At 38.5% G+C, this 26827-nt stretch overlaps 1 protein-coding gene and 1 pseudogene across 2 annotated transcripts in view; one reads left to right on the top strand and one right to left on the bottom strand.

Annotated features, from left to right (window-relative positions):
* Positions 1 to 3736: 3736 nt before the first annotated feature.
* On the top strand, positions 3737 to 6164 carry LOC110137204 (zinc finger CCCH domain-containing protein 14-like; annotated as a pseudogene).
* A 3458-nt stretch (positions 6165 to 9622) lies between these two features.
* CLPX (caseinolytic mitochondrial matrix peptidase chaperone subunit X) overlaps positions 9623 to 26827 on the bottom strand; it is a 36774-nt gene continuing 19569 nt past the window's right edge. For both annotated transcript variants that reach the window (XM_070468631.1, XM_070468630.1), the window contains 8 exons: positions 25199 to 25375; positions 24902 to 25066; positions 23988 to 24076; positions 22854 to 23018; positions 15909 to 16208; positions 14035 to 14127; positions 12560 to 12666; positions 9623 to 11346 (listed from right to left, as the gene is read on the bottom strand). In XM_070468631.1, coding sequence (XP_070324732.1) covers positions 11256 to 11346; positions 12560 to 12666; positions 14035 to 14127; positions 15909 to 16208; positions 22854 to 23018; positions 23988 to 24076; positions 24902 to 25066; positions 25199 to 25375 — 1187 coding nt within the window. In that variant the 3' untranslated portion in view covers positions 9623 to 11255. The remainder of the gene's footprint in view (positions 11347 to 12559; positions 12667 to 14034; positions 14128 to 15908; positions 16209 to 22853; positions 23019 to 23987; positions 24077 to 24901; positions 25067 to 25198; positions 25376 to 26827) is intronic.

A 26827-nucleotide genomic window follows, 5' to 3' on the forward strand; every position in this document is an offset into this window, starting at 1 on the left:
GAAAGTGTCTTCCGGGAGGAAGTGACGCATACCACGCGCGGCACTAGTATGACGCTGCGGCGCAGGGACCGCCGCGCCGAGCTGGGCGTTTTCATTCAATCCAAAAACACTGTCCTTACTGAGCATTTGAGGTGCGGAGCTAGCAGCTTTGCAGTGAGATTAACAGATACAGTTCCTCTCCTTGTAGAACTACCTATTTAATCAAGTAATCATTCAATGAAATGCAAAAGTGCGGCCGTGGATGTGGAGGAAAACAAGGCAAGAACTTACAGGAAAATTTGATTTAAAGAGGTTGGGGAAGGTCGTCCTAAGGATGTGAGACTTCATCTGAGGTCTGAGGGGTAATTGTGAGTTACGTAGTAGAAATCCGAGAGAAAGAGGGACACACTACAGATGGGAACAGAGTTTACAAAAGCCCTCTAGTGGATTACAGGAGTAGGTCTGGTGTGGGAACTGAAAGAATGCCAGTGTTGATGGACCACAGAAAGCCTGAAGGGAACCTAGTGATCCTGGAAGGCGGACTAGATCATAGGATCCAGGATCTGATATTTTAAGCACAGTGGAAAACCACTGGAGGGTGTTAAGCCGGAGGGGCAGGGAATCCCATATGAATTGTAGATGCCTATGTTGTAATATATAGTACAGCAAAATCCTGTGTACTGTTTACCCAGTTTCTTTCGGTAATATCTTGTAGAACTGTATTACAGTATCACAACCAGAATGTTGATACTGATGGTCAAGATACAGAACATTTCCATACTTCCAGGAGCCCTCATTTGCCCTTTTATAGCTACACCCACTTCCCTTGGCAACTACTAATCCTCCATTTCTGTAACTATTTTTCCTTTTGAGAATGTTGTATAAATGGAATCATACAGTAATAACCTTTTTATTGTTTCCACATAGCATAATCCTTTAGAGATACATCCAAGTTCTTGTATCCATGTTCCTTTTCATTGCAATAAAGTTGTGCAAAATAAAAAGTTGTGGATAAAATGAAACCATACTTTGTGTAGTCATTTACCTACTGAAGGATATTTGGGTTGTTTCCATTTGGGGACTACCACGAATAAAGCTACTATAAACATATCTATACGTTTTTGTGTGAACACAAACTATCATGTCTCTGGAATAAATGCCTAAGAGTGTAATGCAGGGTCATAAACCAGTTACATGTTTTGTTTTTAAAGAAACTGCCACATTGTTTTCCAGAGTGGCCATACCATTTTACATTCCCACTAGCAATATATGAATCATCCAGTTTCTCTGCACTCTCATCAGCATTTTGTGTAGTTGCTATTTTTTTATTTTAGACAACCTGATAGGTATGTAGTGATATTTCATTGTGGTTTGAATTTCCACTCCATTAATGGCTAATTTATGTCAAGTATCTTTTCATATGCTCATTTGCCATCTGTATACCCTCTTCATTGAAATTTCTGATCATGTCTTTTGCCCATTTCCTAATTGGATTTTTTACTGTTGAAATTTGAGAATTTTTTTATATATTATAGATACTATATATATTATATGTGGCTTGCAAATATTTTTTCCCCAGTTTATAGCTTGTCCTTTCATCCTAACATGTTTGTTTTGTTTTTTCAGAGCAAACATTCTTAACTTTGATGAAGTCCAACTTACCCGTTTATCCTCTTAGGCTTTTGGAGTCAAGTCTAAGAACTCTTAGCCTTAGATCCTGAAAACTTCTCTCTTGTGCTTTTTCTAAAAGTTCTCTAGGTTTACATTTAAGTCTGTGATCCATTTTGGGTTGATTTTTGTGTCAGGTATCAAAACTTAGTTTGAGGCCCCTCACCCCACCCCTTTGGGTATCCAATTGCTCCAGTGTCACATGATTAGAATTTCACAGCTGTAAAGTGATGGATGATCCCTTGGGTAAGACTCCAGCTCTGTACCATGAGAAGAGCCAATATGAACCTGACATCACTTCCCAAGGGACCTCTAATATTTCCCAGAAACTTTGCAATGTAATATTTTACACATTTACTTGTATCTCATGTATTCAGTAATATGTAATATTGTACATAATATTTGAAGTCTTCAGTTTTCATCTTAAAATGTATTAGGTAAGGTATGGATATAGCTTTCTGTTTTCTAGATGGATGCTGCTGTCCAGTCACGAAGTCGCGTCTGACTCTGCGATCCCACCGAGTGTAGCAGGCCAGGCTCCTCCTTCCTCTACTGCCAGGGTTTGCTCGAATTCATGCCCTCGAGTCTGTGATGCTAACTCACTCATCCTTTGCCACCAATGGTAACTCAGTTGTCAGTACCATTTATTGAATCATCTTTTTCTAATTTGAAACATCACCTTTTTCAACACTAAATCCCCATATATATTTAGGACCTCTTTCTGTACTTTTACCTTCTTTTCCATTGGTCTGCCCATTTGTGCACTGGTAGACTTAGATATTTAAAGGTTTATAATATATTAAAATAGAAGGTGCGATCCCTCCTCATTCTTCTTTCATTTGTTGGTTAGGTCAAGAGGCTTCAGAATCAGTCTGCCTGGGGTTAATCCTGGCTGTTACTTAGTAGTTGTGTGACCTTGGTAAAGCGATCTAACTACTCTGGGCTCAAGGTTCTTCATCTAGAAGGGCTGATAGTAGTACTTCACAGGGTTGTTGCGTTAAATGCACAGAGTGACACCGAGTAAGCACTATGCACATTATCATTTTACTTGTTTACCATTCTTGCTTATTTTTCCATATGAACTTTAGAATCCATTTGCCTAATTTCTTTTAAAAACTTATTGGCATTTTATTGGAATATTAAATTTATAAATTAGCATAGGGATGACAGACACCCTTTTAATGTTGAGTTTTCCCATTGAAGAACATGGGATCCCACTTTTCATTGGTGGTGGTGGTTTAGTCACCAAGTCGTGTCCGACTCTTGTGACCCCCATGGGCTATAGCCCACCAGGCTCCTCTTTCCACGGGATTTTCCAGGCAAGAGTACTGGAGTGGTTGCCATTTCCTTCTCCACTTTTTATTAGATTTGCAAAAATACCTACCCACCCACTCTCCACTTACATTGCTATCATCTGAGTCCAATCCATCATTAAGTAGTAATAGCCCTGAGTGACCCTGATTTAACCATTGATCTTTTGGGGATCAAGGGTTTGGGACCCCTAGGCCGTGGACCAGTTCTGGTCTGTGGCCTGTTAGAAACTGGCCACACAGCAGGTGAGTGGCAGGCTAGCCAGCAAAGCTTCATCTGTATTTACAGCCACTCCCCACTGTTCACATTACCACATGAGCGCTGCCTCCTGTCAGATCAGCAGTGGCATAATAAATAAATGTAATGCACTTGAATCATCCCAAAATCATCCCCCTTTCCCTGGTCCGTGAAAATATTGAGGAAACTGCTCCCTGGTGCAAAAAAAAGGTTGGAGACCACTGCTCTATAGTCTGGTCTCTTATACCACAGCCAGAGTGGTCTTTTAAAACGTAAAAAGTCTTGTAATGTCATTTCTCTGCAAAACCTTCCAACAGCTTCTCATCTCACTCAAAATCAAAACCTGGAAGGGAATGGGAAACAACAGGATCAACTTGTAGTTTACTGTGGAGGTGGGGGTTCGAGGGAGTTGTGTTTTATATGCTGATGAGAATTCATCAACGTCGGGAGCAGCAGTGACAGTCTGACTGCGGGCTGGGAGCTGGTATATGGCTCCTGGAAAGTGGGACACCATGCAGTACCCACCACTCTCCCTGGAGTCATGGAGATCAGCACAGAGATCCCAAGTGCCATGAAGGGGAAATTGCAAGAATTAGGAGCTTATGTTTTGATTTTCACATTATATTTGTGCTTTTCTTGAACTGGATTTTTTCATATTTTTTGATATTTGAAACAAATGTCTGATAGTACTTCTGAAATGAACCTTCCTGCCTACGTAGAAATGTTATGAATATTTAAGATGAAGAACTTCCTGATTATATTACGGTGATGATGGCCAACAAGAAAAGTCAGAACGAAATGACGGAGGACCTATCCCTGTTTCAAGGGAACAACACAAGTTGATTCACCATATGGCTTCATGGTGTATTAGATAAACTTAGTTCTGTAACAACCGACCCCTCTAGTCTGAAGTCGTCTGATACCAACCTCTTTGATGGTAACGTACCTTCAAACAAGAGCAGTTTCAGTCAAGGAGATGAGAGAAAGCACAAAGCTGCAGTGCCACCTCTTGCAGTTTCTAGCACTAGACCTGAAAAAAGAGAATCTAGAGTTCCTACAAGTTCACAGGAGCAGAGAGCCACTAATGTCAGACAGATTTATGATGACAGGGCTGCAACCCTACTAATGTCAACAGTGAAACCTTTGAGTGAGCTAGCACCCTCTGAAGATGTGGTTGATATTAAGACAGAACCAGATGATCTCATTGATGAAGACCTCAATTTTATGCAGGAGAAACCCTTATCCCAGAAAAAAAAACTACAGTGACACATATGGTTCTTCTTGCTCTTCTATTGAAATTTATCAACCACCTGTAAGTTGAAATGCAGACAGTGGTGCTCATTTAAATAGGTTGCAATTTCAACAGCAGCGAAACAGTATTCATGCTGCCAAGCAACTTGATATTCAGAGTAGCCAGGTGTATGAAACAGGGCGTTTGTGTGAACCAGAAATGCTTAACTTAGAAGAGACTTATAGTCTCTTCCTCAGGAACAACTCAGAAAAGATGAGTATTGAGGAAGAAAACTTTCAGAAGAGAAAGTTGCCTGTGGTAAGTTCAGTTGAAGTAAAAAAAATTCAGTCACAATGGATAAAAGGAGGAGGAAGATGATGATTGTGGGTCCCATACTGGAAGCATTCCAGCAGTATGTCAGTGCCAGAAAAACCTGAACAGAGACCTTCACTTCCACCTTCTAAACAAGCTAAAAAGAATCTAATTTTGAAGGCTATATCTGAAGCTCAGGAATCTGTAACAAAAACAACTAACTATTCTACAGTCTCACAGAAACAGACACTTCCAGTTGCTCCCAGAACTTGAACTCAAGAAGAATTGCTAGCAGAAATGGTCCAGGGACAAGGCAGAGTCCCCAGAATAAGTTCTCCCATTAAAGAAGAGGAAGCAAAAGGAGATAATACAGACAAAAGTCAAGGAACTCAACAGAGACAGTTGTTATCCCGATTGCAAATTGACCCTGTAATGGCAGAGACTCTGCAGATCAGTCAAGATTACCATGACATGGAACCCATGGTCCATGCAGACACAAGGTCATTTATTCTGCAGAAGCCTAAGCTACCTGAGGAACTAGTAGCGGCACCAAACCAGGAGTTGGGGATGAAGACTGCAGACACCCTTCGGGCATCTTCAGGATGCGTTATGCAGACGCGAGATCTTGTACAACCAGATAAACCTGCGAGTCCCATTTATAGTGACGCTGGATGGTGTCCCCAGCACCCCTCCCCCCAGGATCCATGTCAGATCAAGAGCAGGACATGTGCTTTTAAGCAATGAGACCCGCACACCACCCTGCAGCTGCATATGAGGGACCTGTGGGTCTCCTCCACCCACAGCAGTTACACTTGCTAAGCAGGCAGCTTGAGGACCCAGAGCTTTCAAACGCTGAGATGAGTGAACTGAGTCTGGCACAGAAACCAGGAAAGCTCTTGGAGCATTGCAAGTACTGACCTGCCTGCAAAAACAGGGACGATGTTGCCTTGCAGCGCCTTTCCCAATTGTAAATTTGCTGAGAAGTGTCTGTTTATCCAAATTGTAAATATGATGCAAAATGTACTAAACCAGACTGTCCCTTCACTCACGTGAGCCAAATAACCCCAGGACTGCCTCCAAAACCCGTCAGAACACCAGTACCACCTTCCAGTAGTCAGCTCTGCCATTACTTCCCAGCTTTTAAGAAAATGGAATGTTCCTTCTACCATCCGAAACACTGTAGATTTAACACTCAGTGTACACGACCTGACTGTACGTTTTATCATCCCACCATTACTGTACCACCACGACATGCCTTGAAATGGATTCAACCTCAGACCAGTGAATGACACCCAGTCCTACCTGACAGAAGACTGTGGAGTTTGAAAGTTTCCATCTACTGATGAAAGACATTGTACAGAATTTGTCAAATCTTTGAAACTTGGAATATACTGCTTTCATAATATGAAGTTTATTGCCTATCTGAAGTGTCTAATTTTTCAAGTTTCTAAGCTTATTAAGTCATTTTAACATTGGGTCTTTTTTGTTGTTTTGTTTTGACTATGGAAAGACAATTTAAGGAAAAGCTGAATTCTATTAATACATTTGAGGCATGTTTATTAAAAAAATTGATCCAATTGACATATACACCCTACTGTATATAAGATAGATAATAAGAACCTCCTGCATAGCACAGGGAACTCTATTCAATGAGCTATAATAGCCTATATAAGAAAAGGATCTAAGACAGAGTGGATATATGTATAGTATGTCCCCTACAAATGAACGAGTTCTACTTTGAGAATGCATTCATAAGTCCAACAAGTTAGCCTAAGTACCCAACTAACAAAATCAGCTATATAATACAGTACCGTAATAGGTTTATGTTACTTTTCACACAAATAATACACTAAAAAAAAACCACACAAAAAAACATTTTTAATGTTACAGTGCAGTACTTTGAAAATACAGCAGCTGGCACACTGGGGCTGGCATCAAGTGAACAGGCAAGAAGAGTTACTGACTGGTAGAGGGAGAAGTGGGAGATGAAAGAGCTGAAGGATGGTCAGCAACTGGAGCCAGAGGACGAGCTGCAATTGCACGCACGCCTGACGCTGATGGCACAGGTCCTGGTTCCTTGCTGGACTCAATTCTATCCACCCTCTGGAAAAAACAACCCAATGATGTCTGGGTAGTAGCTCTTTTTCTCTTGCCATAGATGCCATGGTAGCATGGATTGATTTCTGAACGGCTCCTGTGTACCATTCTACGTTCAGGTTCCGTGCCTCAAAAACAGTACCTCCTCAAATAAAGAAAATCCCCTTGCCATTTCCCGTGTCATCAATCTCTTGGGTTCTTCAGTTACTTCCTTTTCTCTGGACCCCAATCCATTACTAATGGGTCTTCATTAGCAAGCGTGTGTTTCACAACAAGGAGTTCAGTGAAGTTGCCCCCTTGCAGATCTAGATCCAATTTCCTGCTGAGGGACCACTAATTTGCTGAAGATCTATTTGGACTCCTCATCCACCTTCTCAAACCCAGGGAAATCATGCACACACAGCCAGCAAAGGTACTTCCAAACCATTCATGCTGATAGCTGTAAACTCACACCAAGCAAAGTCAGTTTTTTATGTCTTGTAGATGTGACAGTCCTTCCAAAACTGTCCCAAAGTTGTTCCTGATTCACTGCCTGATGAAAAGTGTGACATAAACATTTCTTCAAAGTTGCTGTAACCCTCTGGCCCATAGACTGGATGAGCAAAGTAGTGTTGGGTGGCAGATGCACTACTTTGACATAGGGGTGAAAATCGCCCACAAATGGGAGGTGGCCTGGAGCAATGTTGCGTAGCAAAAGAAAAAAGAGTGGGACATCCTTCTCCAAGCAACATTTCTCTACCTTTGGGATTAAATGGTGTTAAAGGCCACCTGGAAAACGGCCTGTGTAACCTAGACTTTGGCATTACTCTTCCACGTAACAGGTTTTAAGGGTTCTTGCGTTCTCTGAATAATGAATTAAGACAGGCTTCAGCTTCATATGCCCAGAAGCAGTCACCCGACTCAGCCTATCCTTTTCTACTTTATTGCTGGGCAGCAGCTTTCCCTCCTTCCTGATATCAACTTTGGCCTGCCACCCTCTTCCAGTACAGTCCTGTCTCGTCCACATTAAATATCTGCTTGCTTAAATGTGCACCTTCAGCAATAATTCCCCAGTGTTTCAGGAAGTTTCCAGGCAGCTACCATATCTGCAGCTGCTGCCTCACCACTCGCTTTTACATTGTGAAGGTTGGCTCCAGTCTTGAACCAATTATGTTTCTTCTTCAAGTCTTCATAAGGGCTTTTAGCTTTCTCTTGAATCAGCATTAAGCTGAGCAGGACTTGACGCTGATGCTGATCCTGTTTCTCCATCTCCTCTATCACTTTCCCACATTTCTTTGATATTATTGCAAACATTATCGGCACAGACTTCATGTTTCATGATCTCACCCTTGTTCTTGAGAATTGTGCCAGTGGTTGAACAGTTTATGTCGTAACAATGAGTGACGTCTACCATCTTTTCGCCTCCCTCTGATTTTCACTTTTCTTTCTTTCCATCATTATCATTTGGCGCTTCACAGAAGAACCAGCTACTTTTACCGCCTGCTTCCACACATCCTGGGCTTGAAATAATATACTACTGTACTCTATACAGTGCTATACATACACAAAAGCACCACTTGTACAAGATGCACACACATGGCAGTGTATGCCAGACACATGAACTAAGTTATGTAACTGGACATGTGAACGCACGTTTACATTGTTGAGTTTGCAGCTTGAAGGTTCACATGTTGAGGACTTACCGTATAACTTGATTCACCTTGCTGTACACCTGAAACTACACTGTAAATCAACTGTACTCCAATTTCTAAAAAAAGAATTATCAGATGGGAGGAGCGCAGTGAGGTAGGAGATAAAGGGCAAGTGCTGGAGAAATGTTTGCAAGTAGATCTCTAGCTCTGTCTCCTCCAATTTACCACAGAACCTTCCCAACAATCTAAAACACGTTATCTAGTGATGTTCAATTCTCATGTTTAAAATCCTTTTAATAGCTCTCCACTACCTTCCGCGTAAAATTACAACTTGACCTGGCATATTCTGTATTTTTAAAAAACAATTGGAGCAAGTGATGGGCTCCCTTCATAATAACATGGAGCAACTGAGTTTTGATAAAAGGGATTCTTCAGCTATAACTGGAGAGAAAGGTTAGGTGTAAAAGCAGATAGATTTATAGATTTGATGGTGGGAAGAGTTCCATCTTGTGATGGTTCCTCAATGAAAGGCCAAGTGAGATGGAGAGGGGAGAGAATGTGTTAAACAGTCATGTCAGAGGAGTGACATGCAGTGACACATGTTGCCTACTTCTCAACTCCTAAAGCTCCCTGATTGGTTCACATTTCTGAGATTTTAATTTTCATGATTCCTCTCTGGAAAATTCCTGTTTTTCCAGATTTTCCAGAAAGGAATATCAAAATTAAAATCTCTGAAATGTGAAACTAGGTAGCTAGTCATGAAGTCATGAAGTAACATGAAGTTACTTAACATGAAGTCATGTTACTCCTCTGAGATTACCGTACAGTATATTCACAGCTGGTACCTACCTCACTTTCATTATTATAATACACTGATGTTTGCATTTGCTTTCCCTAATAGACTAAGCTTCTCTGAAAGCTTGGCCTGTACTCCTAGTGTGGGGCCCATGCAGGATCACATTTAATGGTAAACATTAATTAATGTTTAACATAAACAGACTTTTTGTTGGTAGAATCCACAACTAGGAGAATTAGAGGAATGTGAAAGTGTCAAGGGTGAACCAGTCTCTAGAATAAACCAGCTTGTGATAACTGTGTCCTTTTTAAAATGGCACTGCAGTATGGACACATCACAACAAGGGCTTTCATTTAATAACCTTTTGTTTTATTCAAATGCCAAAACAAGTTTCAAGATACAAATCGTAGTTGTGTTTAATTTAAAAACATCAATTATGCTTTGTTAACAACTTTCAAAACCAAATGTAAGCTGCTATGACTGAAACGTCTCCCAGTCATTTCTGGAGGACTACCTTTAATACATTTAGTAGCTACTCCAATTTCCACTCTACAAAGAGGAAAACGATGAGCCTGTAAGAAAAAGATAATGAACAGTTATGATATGAAACCCTTCCTGAGAAGAACGTTAACCATTACTAGAGAGACCAAGGATACCAGTTTCTGTTCCATACTATTGCAACCAGGCTTAAACACTTTGCAGAAGTGCATTTCTGGTCCTACCCCAGCCATAAATAGATATCTCTTATTATATAATAGAAAACCCAACTCCATCAACAAGATTTAGAACTTGCTAGTAGTTTAAGGTTCTTTCCCTAAGAAAAGGGGTAGGGTGCAGTTAAAAGGAAAACTCAAGAGTTTATAAACCAAAAATTGAAAACAAATGTTTAAGGTACTCTGATTTAAACAATTTCCAGTAAGGCTGAACTGAAGGAACAGTATAGAAACTTGTATCAATACAGCGGGAAAGAAAAAAATTTTAAAGGTATCCAAGTATTTTAATATTTATGGCATCAAATGAAATAATTTTCATTAAGCCCCCCAAACTTCCCCCACTGTTTTTATATAATGAAAGTTAATAACTTATATTTTAGTATGAACACATTCACTTCTGCTGATAGTAAAGCATAGATTTTCTTTAATGTTTCATGAAGCCAAAGAATTAGACAAATATTCAGCACCAGAAGACAAAAAACTAGTATTTTAGATAAGTGTACCATATTAGGATATTTTATTTAGTTCAGCACATGGCTGTTATGACTGATGCTGCATGCTACTTTTAGAATTAGATGTAGTCTTTTTCTAAAGATTTAAGGCAGACTTTTAATTTCATCTGCTCACTCATGGTACTAAAATGGATCAAAGACAGCAAGTAAATCAGCCAAGTTAGCAGGAGAATGGTCTTTCCTTATAGTACCAACGGGAAGTCACTGTCAAGCGTCAGTGGACAAGACTAAGAACACAGCTAAACAAATCATCAAAGCGTGGCTCTTCAGGGCACTTTTTCCATGACATCTTTAACAACTTGGAAACTCCTGTTCCAATTTTTAAGATGAATAAAATTCTAACATTTTTCAGTAAACAAACATGAGTAGACAAAGTTAAGCTAAAGAATGGAATCCCAACTTCAATTTTAAAGAATTTATTTTCCCATTTGTAGAGTAACATTATTGTAAAATCCACAGTTATTGCAACATCTGCATTGCTTAAAAGAACTCCTAAGATTTTTTTTTAAGTATATTTTTTAAAAACCGAAACAAAATAATGTACATATTCTCTCGGAACATTGTGTCATTAAAGTCCAGGTAATGTCAGTCTGTATAAATCAATGTGATGTTACATAATATACATGATCTGATTTTTATCCTAAAAACTTCTGACCATGTATATGATATCCAAGATAGATCCAATGCTTTCAATGTCAGACTGCAGAGACAGTTATGATCCTAAACAAAAGAAGGACAACTTTATATACACAACAGAAGTCTGACAGTTTAGCTGTTTGCAGCATCTGCTTGACGAGGCCATCCTTCTTCTTCAACTCCAGAGTCATACTCCTCTTCAGAGGATTCTTTGGTTGGAGCCCTATAATGAAAAGTTATCAGTGTTTTTCTGTTTTTAGTAAGAATTAGGGGTAAATACAACTTCTCAAAAAATAAATATTAATCCACCTAGCTAGAAAAGCTGCACAAAGAAAGAAAATATAAGAGCACTTCTAATATTAAGACTGCTTAGTGGTAAAATATGAGAAACATTTCGAGCATACAACCAAAAACTATAAGTAATTTCCCAAACAATTTTTTTTAACTGAAACAAATCAACAACCAGGCTTCAACAGTGAAGGTCTTTTCTCCAGCAAAAGTAGTAGAATCTATTAACTAAAATAACTTGACATTTAGTATATGTCAATGGAAAGAAGTTGAAAGCTTCTGATCAAACCAATATGACTCAAATTAGCCAAAATTATGATTAGATCACGGTTCTTTTGTATACTAACAGTAAACAATAAAATGAGAGACTATACCTCTTTGAGGTAAAGGTTGTTCAAAACCAATCAACTGCCTCATAAGTTACCTTAGAAGATAAGCATAAAATGTAACATACCTTGTGACAGAAGCCTATTTTTTGTGGAGGTAACGCTCATATCAAGCACTGTTTAATAAATACTTATTGAATAGACTGGGGTCAGTAAACTACAGCCTGAAGGCCAAATAAAGTCTGTCATTTGTAAATATTTGTAAATATTTATTTGAACACAGACATGGATCATTCATCTATGGACTGGAACTATCATGCTGTAAGGGCAGAGTAGCTACAATACAAACTGTACGGCCCTGAAGTGTTAAACAGCCCTGTATTGTACAGTTTACTGACCCCTAGAATAATTAAACAAAAGTAGTGAAATATATGTCAAATTTGTCAACTGATAAGACACAACTAAGAGGAAAATTATGTCAACAAAGTTTTGGTCTTATGAAAGACATGAAACAAGTAATAAATAATTACAGAATTAGAAGCAAAGTTCATTTAAATCTTTTCATTTAGATTACTTTATGTCTTTTTTGATACTTCTTTTAGGAGAAAAAAGTGGAGGCTAGTTTTGAAGATCAATTTCCAAGAAGACGCAAAGTATCATTTTATAAACCAAAATTAGAAAATTTTTCTACAGAATATTTGAGATAACTGATTCCTTTATGAATATAAAGATTTTCACACAACTGTATGACAGACCAATAAACCACAGCAATAAAGAATGATATTAAGTTTTAGACCTGTCTAGTTTAACAATACACTTTACCGGATGTATCCTGGTTCCTTCTTTCCTTCTACTACTTCTTTGTCAACCTCCACACATACAATATCAGAATTAGGGACTTCGAACATTGGTTCTAGTAACAGCTTTTCCTAAAGAGTAAAAAAGTAATGAATTACATGGAAAACTGAGGTTACATACAAAATACTTGTATTCTAGAGGTTATCAATCAAATTCACCAACTCAACAAATATTATGGAACTGAATTTTGAAAAGTCAATGTAAAAGCTTTCATATTCTTCATATTAAAACCGCTTCTAACTAAATTCGGACTGAAGTCATTCTATAAGGGAAAGCTTCTTGTCTGAAGTTCTGCGTACTTAGGTCACCGTGCACCTACAAAGATTGTACTTTCATTTTGCATGTGATCAGATGCTACTCAAGAAGCATTTCTGACATACTTTATCACCAAAGGAGGTCAACTGGTAGTCCTTAATTCGAAAATGACTTAATCTTAAATCATCTATACCAAGCTATGACTTCAAATATGCATTTGTCTCAACTGCTACAGTAGATCTAAAGTAATTTACTAAAGAAAACTAATTTTACCTATGCGTAGCAGCTGGATTATGTGCCATCTTAAGGAAAATACTGGTTGAATACACCAAATTTTCTAAAAATGTCAACTATATTACCTTTTCTTCTAGTTTACATGTTTATAAATCTGTCACAGCACCTGAAGTTGACGCCTTCATTAAAAGTATTACCTCAAATTGTGACAGATGTGTAGTTCTGTTAAAAAAGTCCTACTTAGATGAGAGAAGTAATACTCAGCAGTGAAATCTTCAGAGAACAGACCATGTGCTTGCATTTGCGGCATGTAGGGAAACAGTAGCCCACTGTACAGCCACACCAGGGACGGGAAAGACCTTTAAGAAAGAGGGTGGCTGAAAAGTAGGCTAGGTCTCCAGGACTTGTAACAAAATTAAAATAGTGAGCTCATACTATACTGAAGAATTTAGAAATAAAATGTTATAATACCTACAACTTAATTTCAAACATAAAACAACAATGAGAATTTCAATGGTTCTTGAGGGGCCCACTCTGGAGCTTAGTCAAAACGCCTGTGTAGGGTTTTCTAAAAACCTCCTTCCCGTGATCCTGATTTCCTCTATTTCGTTAATCACATTCAGTGTACATCCTTTGCTGCAAATACCTTGAAGTCCCATTTTAGAAAGAAGAAATGGGACTTCCCTGGCAACCCAGTGCTTTCACTGGAAGGGTTCAAACCCTGATTGGGAAACAAAGTTTCACATGCTGCACAGTGTGGTCAAAATATACAAGGAAAAAAAAAATAAAAAAAAAAATAAAAAAAAAATATATACAAGGAAAAAAAAAAATCACAAAAAATGTTAGACCAAATTTCTGGATATATTTCCAAAGGAAAAACATGGAGGTTTAATATTCTCAAAATTCAGACCAAGAAATAATCTAGTTTTTGTAAATTTAGGCCAACTTACCATAATGGACCGGAGGCCTCGTGCACCTGTTTTTCGTTCTAGTGCCAATCTGGCTATAGCTTTTAAAGCATCTTCAGTAACATTCAGTTCACACTACAAATACATTCAAAAGAAAGAACTCACATAATATTTGATGATGATATTTTCCTAATAAAATCATGCAGTATTTGATCTATTAACTATTACTACCTATCACCATTATTGGTCTTTTTATAATAAGAGATGAATGTCCTGACTTTACAGGTAAAGAAATGTTCCAGAGAGTTAAGTACACTGATTCACTAATACTTTTTAAACACAGAATCTTGTGTCTTGACTGATCCTATCTCCTTTCAGACTAAAGTATTTTTAGATTGTAAATTAAGCTTCTGAAAAAATACTCATTTTAAAAAGTGTTACTAACCCTCTCATGCCATGGAACAAAGGTACAATTTTAAGACAAGTCTCTCTGAATTACCACAAATATAAAAAATTAATGAGAATTTAATGTACCTCCCCATAAAAAATAAGATCTTGGTACTAAAAAACTTTTAGTTATTAATTTCTACCACCAGAAAATGTAAAATTTAAACAACGTAATTATCTCTCATGATGCTTTAGAATCTTGCTTTCAAAAAGCACTTGTTTCTATGAATTAGCTTATGAGACAGTTAACAGCATGAATCAAAGTTTGTCCTTAGTTCCTGAAGAGGTTTTCTAGATTAACATGGATTTTCTAGGATTTTATTCAACATTTATTGAACCCAGGTGTGTCTAAATATTAGAAACTGAATGATGAATCAGATACCACCTTTACCCTCAAGAAACTTCAGTGTATCAGATGGTAACAAATTAGCAAAATAGCATTTACAGCATAGTGTTTGCACATGGCGCTAAGAGAACAATAAAAGTGGGGACATCTACATAAGGCTAGGGAACCACTGAAGCATTTTTAAGGAGGGGAGTAAAATAATTTAGCTTTGGGTTTATTCATTCAATAAATATTTATTAAGCACTTAATATCTATTTGTTGAACACTATGTTCAATAATTTTAAAAAGATCCATGCTGGAAGTAAAGTGGGAGATGGTATTTTGGTGGTGGTGGTCAGAGACAAACTTTAGGTAGGGAAACCCAATTAAGAAGTAAATACATGGGTCAAGGTGAAGAATGATAAAGGAGACTGACTTGAGGTAGAAAGAGCAGCAGTGGAGATAAGGAGACTAATGTTTTGTGACACTAAGTTCATAAAACCCAAACACTTGCTATCTGATTGGATATATGGTTCCAAGTGTCTGACTGCAGAGAAGTAGATGTGAGAGCTAACCTTAGGAAAAAATATACCTAGCATGTCATAATGAAAGGATTTAGAATATCAAGGCTGAAAAGACAATTCTGTGTGCCTACCTTGATGGGTTAGTGGTAGGCTGCTAGCATAACTTCTCTCAATATCTATCCTTAGGCTTCAAGCTACAGTGCTGACTTTAAAAAAAAAATTAAGCCAACTCATAAGTGTCTAACACAACACAACGGGCTTTCCCTGATTCCTAGATCCATATTTAGTGAGTAATAGGCTGGCCTGTTTCTCTCAACAGAATCTGCCTGCCAATGCAGGAGACACAGGCTCAATCTTTAGGCTGGGAAGATTCCCTGAAGAAGGAAAGGGCAACCCACTTCAGCATTCTTGCCTGGAAAATTCCATGGACAAAGGAGCCTGGCAGGCTACAGTCCACAGTGTGGCCAAGAGTCAGATACGACTAAGCAACTGAGTGCTCACACACAGGCTGGTATTCCAGATGAGAAGTACTGATTTTTAACTTGTTAGGCTAACATATGCAGAGTTTACACTAACATATAGCAAAAAAAACATATAAGTATAAAAAATAAAGATCTAACCTTATCCATGCTGAATAAGGCTTGGTACTGAGGGATGACAGCGTTACGTGGCTCAGTTAGTATTTGTACAAGTGTTTTCTCATCTAGGCTATGCAGAGGAACTACCACGGGCAACCGTCCCACAAACTCAGGAATCATGCCAAACTCAATGAGATCTCTGGCTTCCACATGACGTAATAAGCGATCTTTTTCTTCAATGTCTTGGTGAGTATTTGATTCTCCACTTCGATTGGCAAGGTCGGCAGCAGCTGCAGCCCTTCTACCTTTTCCCAGATTAGATGGTGTTCCAAATCCAAGATACTGCCAAAGAAAACACAGGTATTATAAATAACAGAATGACGCTGCATGGTGTTCAGCATGTTGCATGCATATCTCACATGATCTTTGCAACAGAAGAAAGTATTATCATTTATATTTTACAATGAATAAAAAAGGCTTAAAGAGGTTAAGTACTTTGACCAAGCTCTCATTTCTGTTAGTGGTTAACAGCCAGGATTCAAACTTAGGTCTACCTGCCTTCAGAACTGAGAACCCAACCAACTCTCAGAAGAATGAATTCTAGTAAAAATAGGTAAGAGCTGTGAAGGGAAGTCCCTTAGAACTCAGATTATGACATTGAAGGACATTTCCCAGACCTCTAGACTAGTATAACTTCCAAAATGTGCAAGAAAGTAGAGATAGTAGTAATTATTTTGTAACCAAAGTCAATTCTGTAATACTCTAAACAGGAGTAGGGCCTATGGAACAAGCAGCCTTACAAGTAAATTATCCACAATTGTCTTTAAGTCATTGATAAGCATTCTATTAAAATCATGATTTGGGGTTGCATACTATCAGATTATATGATGAGTTAGAACACTGTATGAGTTAGATTTTTAAAAAAGAGCATGTAAGGATGACATCAAACAAAATGGTAACTTTGTTGCAAAAGGTTGTGTATCTAAGATGTATAAAGAACTATACTCCACGTAACTGTCATAAAGTTTGATTTTTATATGTCATACAACTTTTGTCAAAAGTACAAGAGAAGTACATGATATATGAGAAAACAGTCTAAGTTAAAAATTCATTCTAAATACTCTAAGCTGTGTATATAGACAGTGACTCTATCAGAAAGCAAAATACTTTGCATTCAATAATGTAAACATTAAAAAAGAATTTTTAGGATGTACCTTTTCTTAAAAAAATTATTTTTTATTGAAGAATAACTGCTTTACAGTATTCTGTTGGTTTCTACCAAAGATCAACATGATCAGTCATAGGTTTACCATGTCCCCTCCCACTTGAACATCCCTCCCACCTCTCTCCCCTCCCCCCCAGGTTTACCGAGCCCCAGAATGAGCTCCCTGAATCACAAAGCAAATTCCCACTGGCTACACACATGGTAATGTAAGCTTCCATGTACACTCTCCATACATCCCCCTCCTTCCTCCCGCTCCAGCCATGTCCGTAAGTCTGTCCTCAGGTAGGTGTCTCCACTTCTGCTCTGCAGCTGTGCTGTTGCTCAGTCGCCAAGTCACATCCAACTCTTTACAACCCCGTGGACTGCAGCACGCCAGGCTTCCCCGTCCCTCACCAGCTCCTGGAGTTTGCCCAAGTTCATGTCCATTGAGTCAGCGATGGCATCCAACCATCTCATCCTCTGTCGCTCTTCTCCTTCTGCCTTCAATCTTTCCCAATGTCAGGGTCTTTTCCAATGAGTGTGCTGTTCGCATCAGGTGGCCCAAGTACTGGAGCTTCAGCATCAGTCCTTCTTCCAACAAATATTCAGGGTTGATTTCCTTTAGGATTGACTGGTTTGATCTTGTTGTCCAAGGGACTCTGAAGAGTCTTCTCCAACACAATTCGAAGGCATCAATTCATCCACTCAGCCTTCTTTACGGCCCAACTCCCACATCTGTACATGACTACTGAAAAAATCACAGCTTTGACTACACAGAACTTGTTGGCAAAGTGATGTTTCTGCTTTTTAATATCCTGTCTAGGTTGGTCATAGCTTTTCTTCCAAGGAGCAAGCATCCTTTAATTTTGTGGCTACAGTCACCGTGTGCAGTGATTTTGGAGCCCAAGAAAATAAACTCTCTGTTTTCATTGTTTCCCCATCTATTTGCTATGAAGTGATGAGACCAGATGACATGATCTTAGTTTTTTTAATACTGAGTTTTAAGCCAGCTTTTTCACTCCCCTCCTTCACTCACATCAAGAGGTTCTTTAGTTCCTCTTCACTTTCAGCCATTAGAATGGTATCATCCAACATATCTGAAGTTATTAATATCTTGATTCCAGCTTGTTAACTCATCCAGCCTGGCATTTCGCATGATATGCTCTGCGTGTAAGTTAAATAAACAGGGTGACAATAAACAGCGTTGTCACACTTCTTTCTCAACCAGTCAGTTCTTCATACAAGGCTCTAACTGTTGCATACAGGTTTTTCAGGAGACAGGTAAGATGGTTCAGTATTTCCATCTCTTTAAGAGTTTTCCACAGTTTGTTATGATCCACACAGTCAAAGGCTTTAGTGTAGTCAATGAAACAGAGGTAAAAGTTTTTCTGGAATTCCCATGCTTTTATGATCCAGTGAATGCTGGCAATTTGACCTCTGGTTTCTCTGTCTTTCCTAAATCCAGCTTGAAGATCTAGAAGTTCTCAGTTCATGTAATGCTGCAGCCCAGCATGCAGGATTCTGAGCATGACCGTACTAGCACGGGAGATGTGTGCACCTGTCTGGTGGTTTACCATTCTTTAGCACTGCCCTTCTTGGGAACTGGGATGAGTGTCTGGCGGTTTACCGTTCCTTAGCACTGCCCTTCTTGGGAACTGGGATGAGTGGCTGGCGGTTTACCGTTCCTTAGCACTGCCCTTCTTGGGAACTGGGATGAGTGGCTGGCGGTTTACCGTTCCTTAGCACCGCCCTTCTTGGGAACTGGGATGAGTGGCTGGCGGTTTACCGTTCCTTAGCACCGCCCTTCTTGGGAACTGGGATGAGTGGCTGGCGGTTTACCGTTCCTTAGCACCGCCCTTCTTGGGAACTGGGATGAGTGGCTGGCGGTTTACCGTTCCTTAGCACCGCCCTTCTTGGGAACTGGGATGAGTGGCTGGCGGTTTACCGTTCTTTAGCACCGCCCTTCTTGGGAACTGGGATGAGTGGCTGGCGGTTTACCGTTCTTTAGCACCGTCCTTCTTGGGAACTGGGATGAGTGTCTGGCGGTTTACCGTTCTTTAGCACTGCCCTTCTTGGGAACTGGGATGAGTGTCTGGCGGTTTACCGTTCTTTAGCACCGCCCTTCTTGGGAACTGGGATGAGTGTCTGGCGGTTTACCGTTCTTTAGCACTGTCCTTCTTGGGAACTGGGATGAGTGTCTGGCGGTTTACCGTTCTTTAGTACTGCCCTTCTTGGGAACTGGGATGAATGTCTGGTGGTTTACCATTCTTTAGCACTGCCCTTTTTCTTGGGAACTGGGATGAGGATGGACCTTTCCAGACCTGTGGCCAAGGATGAGTTTTCCAAATATGCTGACATACTGAGTGCAGCACTTCGAGAGCACCATCTTTTAGGATTTTAAATAGCTCTGCTGGAATTTCATCACCTCCACTAGCTGTATTGGCAGCAGTGCTTCCTAAGGCCCACTTGACTTCACACTCCAGGATGTCTGGCTCTGAGTGAGTGACCACACCAACACCATCATGGTTATCCAGGTCATTAAGATCTTTTTTATACAGTTCTTATACATATTCTTTCCATCTCTTCTTGAACTCTTCTGCTTCTATTAGATCTTTACCTGTTTCTGTCCTGTATTGTGCCTATCTCTGGATGAAGTGTTCCTCTGATATTTCCAATTTTCTTAAGGAGATCTCTAGTCTTTCCCCTTCTGCTGTTTTTCCTCTATTTCTTTGTATTGTTCATTGAAGAAGGTCTTCTTGTCTCTCTTTTGTTATTTTCTAGAACTCTGCATTTAGTTGGATGTAACTTTCCCTTTCTCCCTTGCTTTTTGCGTCTCTTCTTTCTTCAGCTATTTGTAAAGCCTGCTCAGACAACCACTTAGCTTTCTTGCTTTTCTTTTTCTTTGGGATGGTTTTGTTCAGTCTCCTGAACAATATTACCAAGCTCTGTCCATAGTTCCTCAGTCACTCTAGTTTACTAGATCTAATCCCTTGAATCTATGCATCACCTCCACTGTTATTCATAGGAGATTTAAGTTGTACCTGACTGGCCTGTTGGTTTTACCCTCTTTCTTTAGGTTAAGCTTGAATTTTGCAGAGAAGCTAACAATCTGAGCCACAGTCAGCTCCAAGTCTTGTTTTTGCTGACTTCACCATCTTCGGTTACAAAAAATGTAATCAATCTGATTTTGGTATTGACCATTTGGTGATGTCCATGTGTAAGGTTTATATATATTATAAATATATATATAAACATTTATTAAGCATTATTATAAAACACTGGGGATATAAACCTGAAGACAGTCCTTATCCTAACTTAAAGGTGTTTATTTATAGTGAGAACACATTAAAAAATTTTTTTTTTTTAATTTTTTATTTTGTATTGGGGTAGTTGATTATCTGTGTTGTGATAGTTTAAGGGGAACAGCAAAGGGAGTTGGCCATACATATACATGTATCCATTCTCCCCCAAGCTCCCCTCCCATCCAGGCTGGCACATAACACTGAGCAGAGTTCTGTGTGCTATATAGTAGGGTCTTGTTGGTTATCCATTCTAAATATAGCAGTGTGTACATATCCACCCAGATGACACGCAGATGACACCACCCTTATGGCAGAAAGTGAAGAACTAAAGAGCCTCTTGATGAAAGTGAAAGAGGAGAGTGAAAAAGTTGGCTTAAAACTCAACAATCAAAAAACAAAGATCATGGCAATAGGTCCCATCACTTCGTGGCAAATACATGGAGAAACAATGGAAACAGTGAGAGACTTTTTCTTGGTCTCTAAAATCACTGCAGATGGTGACTGCAGACATGATATTAAAAGATACTTGCTCCTTGGAAGAAAAGCTATGACCAACCTAGACAGCACATTAAAAAGCAGAGACTACTTTGCCGACAAAGGTCTGTCTAGTCAAAGCTATGGTTTTTCCAGTAGTAATGTATGGATGTGAGAGTTGGACTATAAAGAAAGCTAAGTGCTGAAGAATTGATTCTTTTGAACTGTGGTACTGGATAAGACTTTTGAGAGTCCCTTGGACTGTAAGGAGATCAAACCAGTCAATCCTAAAGGAAATCAGTCCTGAATATTCATTGGAAGGACTGATGCTGAAGCTGAAACTCCAATACTTTGACCACCTGATGCGAAGAACTCACTCACTGGAAAAGACCCTGATGCTGGAAAAGATTGAAGGCAGGAGGAGAAGGGGACAACAGAGGATGGGATGGTTGGATGGTATCACTGGCTCAACGGACATGAGTTTGAGCAAGCTCTGGGAGTTGATGATCGACAGGGAAGCCTGGCGTGCTTCAGTCCACGGGGTCGTAAAGAGTCAGACACAACTGAGCAACTGAACTGAACATGTCCATCCCAAACTCCCTAACTATTCCTTACCCCCATCCTCCCCTCTGGTTCATTCTCTAAGTCTGAGAACATATGAAGATATTAAAGCATCATAACTGCAATGAAGGACAACTGTACAGGAAACCTTAGCAGTGGAAAGGAAGAAAAGAGGCATAATCTGGGAAGGGAGGGTAGGAAGTGACCAAGAAGGTCCTCACAAAGGAAGTGACTTATATGAATTATAAATAATTATATGAATTATAAATAAATATAAGAATATGGTCCTTGCTTTTGGTTACAGAATTTCGAATATAAAGTTCTATCTCCCACCCTCCCCCATCTCTCTCATACCCACACATGTGCATGCACATACGAAGAAATAACTTCTTCTAATTTTTTTAGGCTAACTTGTGCAGAATTTCAAAAGCAAGAAAAACACAAATTGATTAATATGAAAAATAAAAATCTAACAGGGAAGCCTGGCAAGCTGCAGTTCATGGGGTAGCAAAGAGTCGGACACGACTGAGCGACTGAACTGAATCTTATCCACGCTGAATAAGGTCTGATGCTGAGAGGTGATAGCCCTACACGGCTCAGCTGGTAGGCTTACAAGAGGTTTCTCATCTAGGCTATGCAAAGGAATGACGGCAGGCAACTGCTCCACCAGCAGGGCCATTTTTTTACTACTAAACTGCTACTTTAGTAGCTACTACCACCAAACTAAAAAACTCAAGTGAACTGCTATTAAACATGTAAGGCCAAGGAGACAGAGCAGGCAATACAGAAAAGAGGTGATCTATGAGACATTCATTTAGGTAGAACATATTATAGAAAAGGTATCATTTGTAGCTATTATGTAAAACACAAAAGCATGGAAAATAGGCATGTTTTGGGGCTTCTTGCCACTATATTGATATTATGTTTTATCGTAAGTAGGTACTGGGCATGAACCTTGAGGATATGAAAAAATAAATTCCAGCTAAAATCAAGGCTTATAAGAATGTTTAAGAAATATCTATAAATTGAGATCACAACCCTTCCTCGACCTCCAAACTACTTTCCTCCACTTGTGAATGTCAGCAGCGATCTATGAAGACTATATGGGCAGGGGCAATGAAGATAAGCTCTTTATTGTGTGCTCTAGTGAACTGGGAAAGAGAAATGAGTAGAAATTTTACTGATTTGGCAGTTACCTCAAATAATAAAAAAACTCAGATGAATATACAATCAAAATCATCAAGTCACACTTTAAAAATGCCAATATAAAGATGATATTTAGAATTCTTCCAAATCACTACTCTGAAATTTAAAAAATAACTAGGAATATATTTCTGGTATACTCTAAGAAAAACCTAACTGGGAGAAAGCAGATACAAGATTAGAAACTGAGGGTCTATCCTCTAACTTTAAATGCTCTCCTAGTAACTATTCAGAAAAACTTACCTTTTCATTTTTCCTCCTGCTGATGATTCTGTCCAAACCATTGAAAGCACCAGACGCAACAAACAGAATGTTTGTTGTATCGACTTGTACCGTTTCTCCACGTAGCTTACGGGAATTCTTTTCTGGAACATTGACTATTGTGCCTTCCAATAGTTTTAATAAGCCCTAAATAAAGAAAAAATGATTTATGGCATCATTATATAAGTGTATTATTTATTATACTTTAGATAATGGGATTCAATGGGGAAAATAATATGTGGGTATGGTCAATGAGCACAACTGAAGAACACCTCCACATTTCTATAACTAACATGAAAATCTAATATACTATCATATTTAATTATTCATAAATTTATCTGGAATAGTGTAGGACTCCTGATGCATTCAGAAAACAATCAACCTGAGAGGTTGTTTTTGATGGTAAAGGCATAATTCTAACATAAAGACAGAATTAGGACTCTCTAAAATGCTATCCAACCACATAGGAACATTCAAAATTTGAATATATTTGAAGATTTGTCTTTCTACTAAAATTCTACTCTACTTTCAGTGTTAAACTTTGAGAATAGCTGTATTTTGAAATACCTTTATAAAAAAACATTACCTAGCACATTTTATATGTGTGATTGGACCTCTCTATGTCCTGGTCAAAAAACAAAAGCAATTTTCCTTACCCTGTAGTTTATGTCATAATTAGTTACCAGTAAAAAGTCAAGTTAATCAATAGATCATTATGACTTTAATTATGACTCTACAAGGAATAGAGCACTATTTTATCTTCTAACTAAGTGAAAAGAATAAAATACACGTACATAGTTCATTTATGCCTAGTTAGAATCAGAACTTTCTTCAAGTGTCCTTTAGAAATGTTTAACTGGGTCTTGGTGGAATAAGCCAACAAAAATTAAATTTCATTTACTTCTTTAAAATATCTTTAATTTCCTAACAAAGGTAATTAGGTATTTAAAATCGCCAACAGCTTTCTCTTAGGATCTGAACTAAATAGTCTGGGAAGTTTAGAGTGGGAGAAATAAAACAGAATCTAATTGAATGTGAAACCAAACGTACAATATTTGGGAGGTTGATGTATTCCCTTCCTTTTAGTGGGCTTGAACAAAATATTCAACTGCTTACTTGCTGAACGCCTTCTCCACCTACATCCCGTAACTGATGAATGCCTGGCACACTGCCAATCTTATCTACTTCATCCAGAAAGACAATTCCTATAATTTAAGGAGAATTCTATTTATAATATGAAAAAGACATACATAAGACAACCTAAGCTTTAAAAGCCTAGGTAGCTAGAGAGCAAGGTATTTAATCTTTAACACAATATATGCAATAGTTTAATACAATAAAAATATACTGCCAACTTTTCCACACATCATTTTGTGTAAACGTTTTATAATTTATTCTTACATCATTTGGGTAAAAATAACACTTGGGTAAGATTACCAATTCTCTATGACTATTATGGTTAGCTACCCACTAATGTTTTCAGTTTCTTTATTCCAAGAAGCAGAGATAGAGGTACAGCGTGAAAGCAAAAGGTGGATACAGGGCTGGTACTAGCTAAACTTCAGCTTATTTTTTCCATCTATATTCTTGTCTTAAAGATTTTGGACAGGAAGCTGTCAAGCTCTCCATGTAAACAAGGAGAGATGATAGAGAGGGAAGGAGAAATGTAGCATCTATGACACTTCCTAGGCAGACAAGTTAATATGTTTCTGTATACATCTTGCACTCTGTTGCACTTATCTTTCCCCCCTCCCCCAACCCATTTCAGCATTAGGAGTCTGGAGGAAAGTTAGAACAGAATGGAATAAATAATTTGGCCTGTTTTCACTGTAGTAGTATTGCCACCTTATGACAATAAGACAAAGCAAACTTTGTGGCCCTCAGTACACTAGAAAACTTAAACACAGCTACTTTTATATAGTTACTGAATTTTACTCCTTGACTCAAAACAAAAAATATATTATCTCTTGCTATTAGACTGATTCCTCAACAGACTGTGTCTGAGGGCAGACAAACTTGCTGAGACATACCTTGTTGTGCTTTTTCTACATTATAATTGGCATCCTGGAGCAACTTGGCAATCACAGACTCAATATCTTCACCGACATATCCAGCCTGAGTCAAAGTGGTGCAGTCACAGATAGCAAAAGGGACATCAAGGCATTTAGCGAGAGTCTGTGCCAGAAGAGTTTTACCTGTGAACAGAAGCAGTAACAACGGGCCTCAGGTTTGCTTCTTAAGAGTGAGAACCCCCAGTCAGAAGACACTGGCTACATTTATATTCTATTCTCTTAAGTGAGTGGTAAATTTTTAAGTAAGTTATCTACCTGACCCAGTTGGTCCAAGCAGCAAAATATTACTCTTTTCAAGTTTGATGTCATCATGGGAAGAATCCAATACTTCACCTCCTCGTTTCTCCTGAGGTATTTGTTGATTTACCTGTTGCTGCACTGATGCTCCTAAAGCATTACCATGTGGACTGATTCCAGCAATTTGAAGCAACTCTGAAAAAATGCCAAAGGTATCAGAGCTTCATTTGCTTTCACTTGAAAAAATGCCCAATAAAACCTTACATCTAAAACCAATTACTTATTCAGAAAAAAATAAATATTCTGACATTTTCTTACCTAAAAGAGAAGGAAGCCTCAAATTATCTAACGACAAATGTGTAATACATGATGATTATTCACAGAACCTCAGGCAAAGGAAATGTATTTTTTTTACGTTCCTTACTTATATAAACTGTATGAAGAATATCCTTTTACTGAAAAGAAGGCAGTATCACAGAAGGAGAACAGTGTCAGGAGTCAGAAAGCTTCAGAAATTTGGTCCTTTCTTTGCCTCTGAATAGCTATATGATCCTGAGCTATATCATCATACACACTTTGTGTTTCTGTGCCCTAATCTATAAAATGGCTAACACCTGCCTATCAATTTTAAACACATGACTGGAGGTTTAAGAACAAAATGCAACTGATTTGGAGGCACTCTGAAAGACAAAAGTATATGTACATATATTTGTACAAATGAAAAGAAACAGTGTCGTAGAGGAAGGGTAAAAAACATTGCACTGAGAAACAGAAAGCTTGGGTTCTAGTCTCAGCTCTATCACAGGAACAAGGCAAGTCACTTGGCCTTACTGAGCCTGCTTCCTTAGTGAAATGCTCTACAACCTCTTCCACACTTAAAAATGCTGCTGTGAGTCTACCAGAGACACCAAGTACAGTAAGACTCATTATCCCTGGTCCTGCCTGAATTTCTGATTTTACAGGATCTCAACTGGATCACTGCCTTTCCTTTATCAGACTTACAATGTTAATTATACGGGAATTATAGTGCTGGTGAACCAAGAGTTTATCAGCTGGATCCCTTTTTTAAAAAATCTTATTCTAACCCTCTCAGCTGAAGGAAAGAATCCCAATACTCTTTTCAACTAGCTAGATTTGTAAATATCCACATTTCCTGGCTCTCAGCATTTAAAGTACCTGGGCTCGTATCATATGTCTATATTTTCTAGATTTAGTTGTAACTTGTTTCTGAGAATATCAGTATTTTCCAATACTTTATTATTTTAAGCAAACCAACAGACAGATGTTCAGCAAACATACTACTGAAATCCTGTTCCATCTGGCTGTCATTTTCAAACTATCTTTGGGTCACATCCTTTGGTAAAGGGTTATTCTCTTCACCAAAAATAGGCATTAAACAAACATTTGAATTTAATTAAACTGTACTACATTTGAGGGTTAATGGTCAGTGAATAATGCACAATGCTATGCCTCATTACAATTCAGATCAGGTTAAAAAAAATACAGTTTTCAGTTAGCTAGCTGTCCCCTACCAAGCAAAAAAAAATTTAAAAAAAAAAAAAAAAACTTTTCTTTTTAAATTTCAGCAAAATCTAGTTAGGAACTGTGACAGCATAAGGAGGTGCAAGGAGATCCAACTCGTCCATC

This window comes from Odocoileus virginianus, chromosome 6 (genome assembly GCF_023699985.2).
Source record: "Odocoileus virginianus isolate 20LAN1187 ecotype Illinois chromosome 6, Ovbor_1.2, whole genome shotgun sequence".
Classification (NCBI taxonomy): Eukaryota; Metazoa; Chordata; class Mammalia; order Artiodactyla; family Cervidae; genus Odocoileus; species Odocoileus virginianus.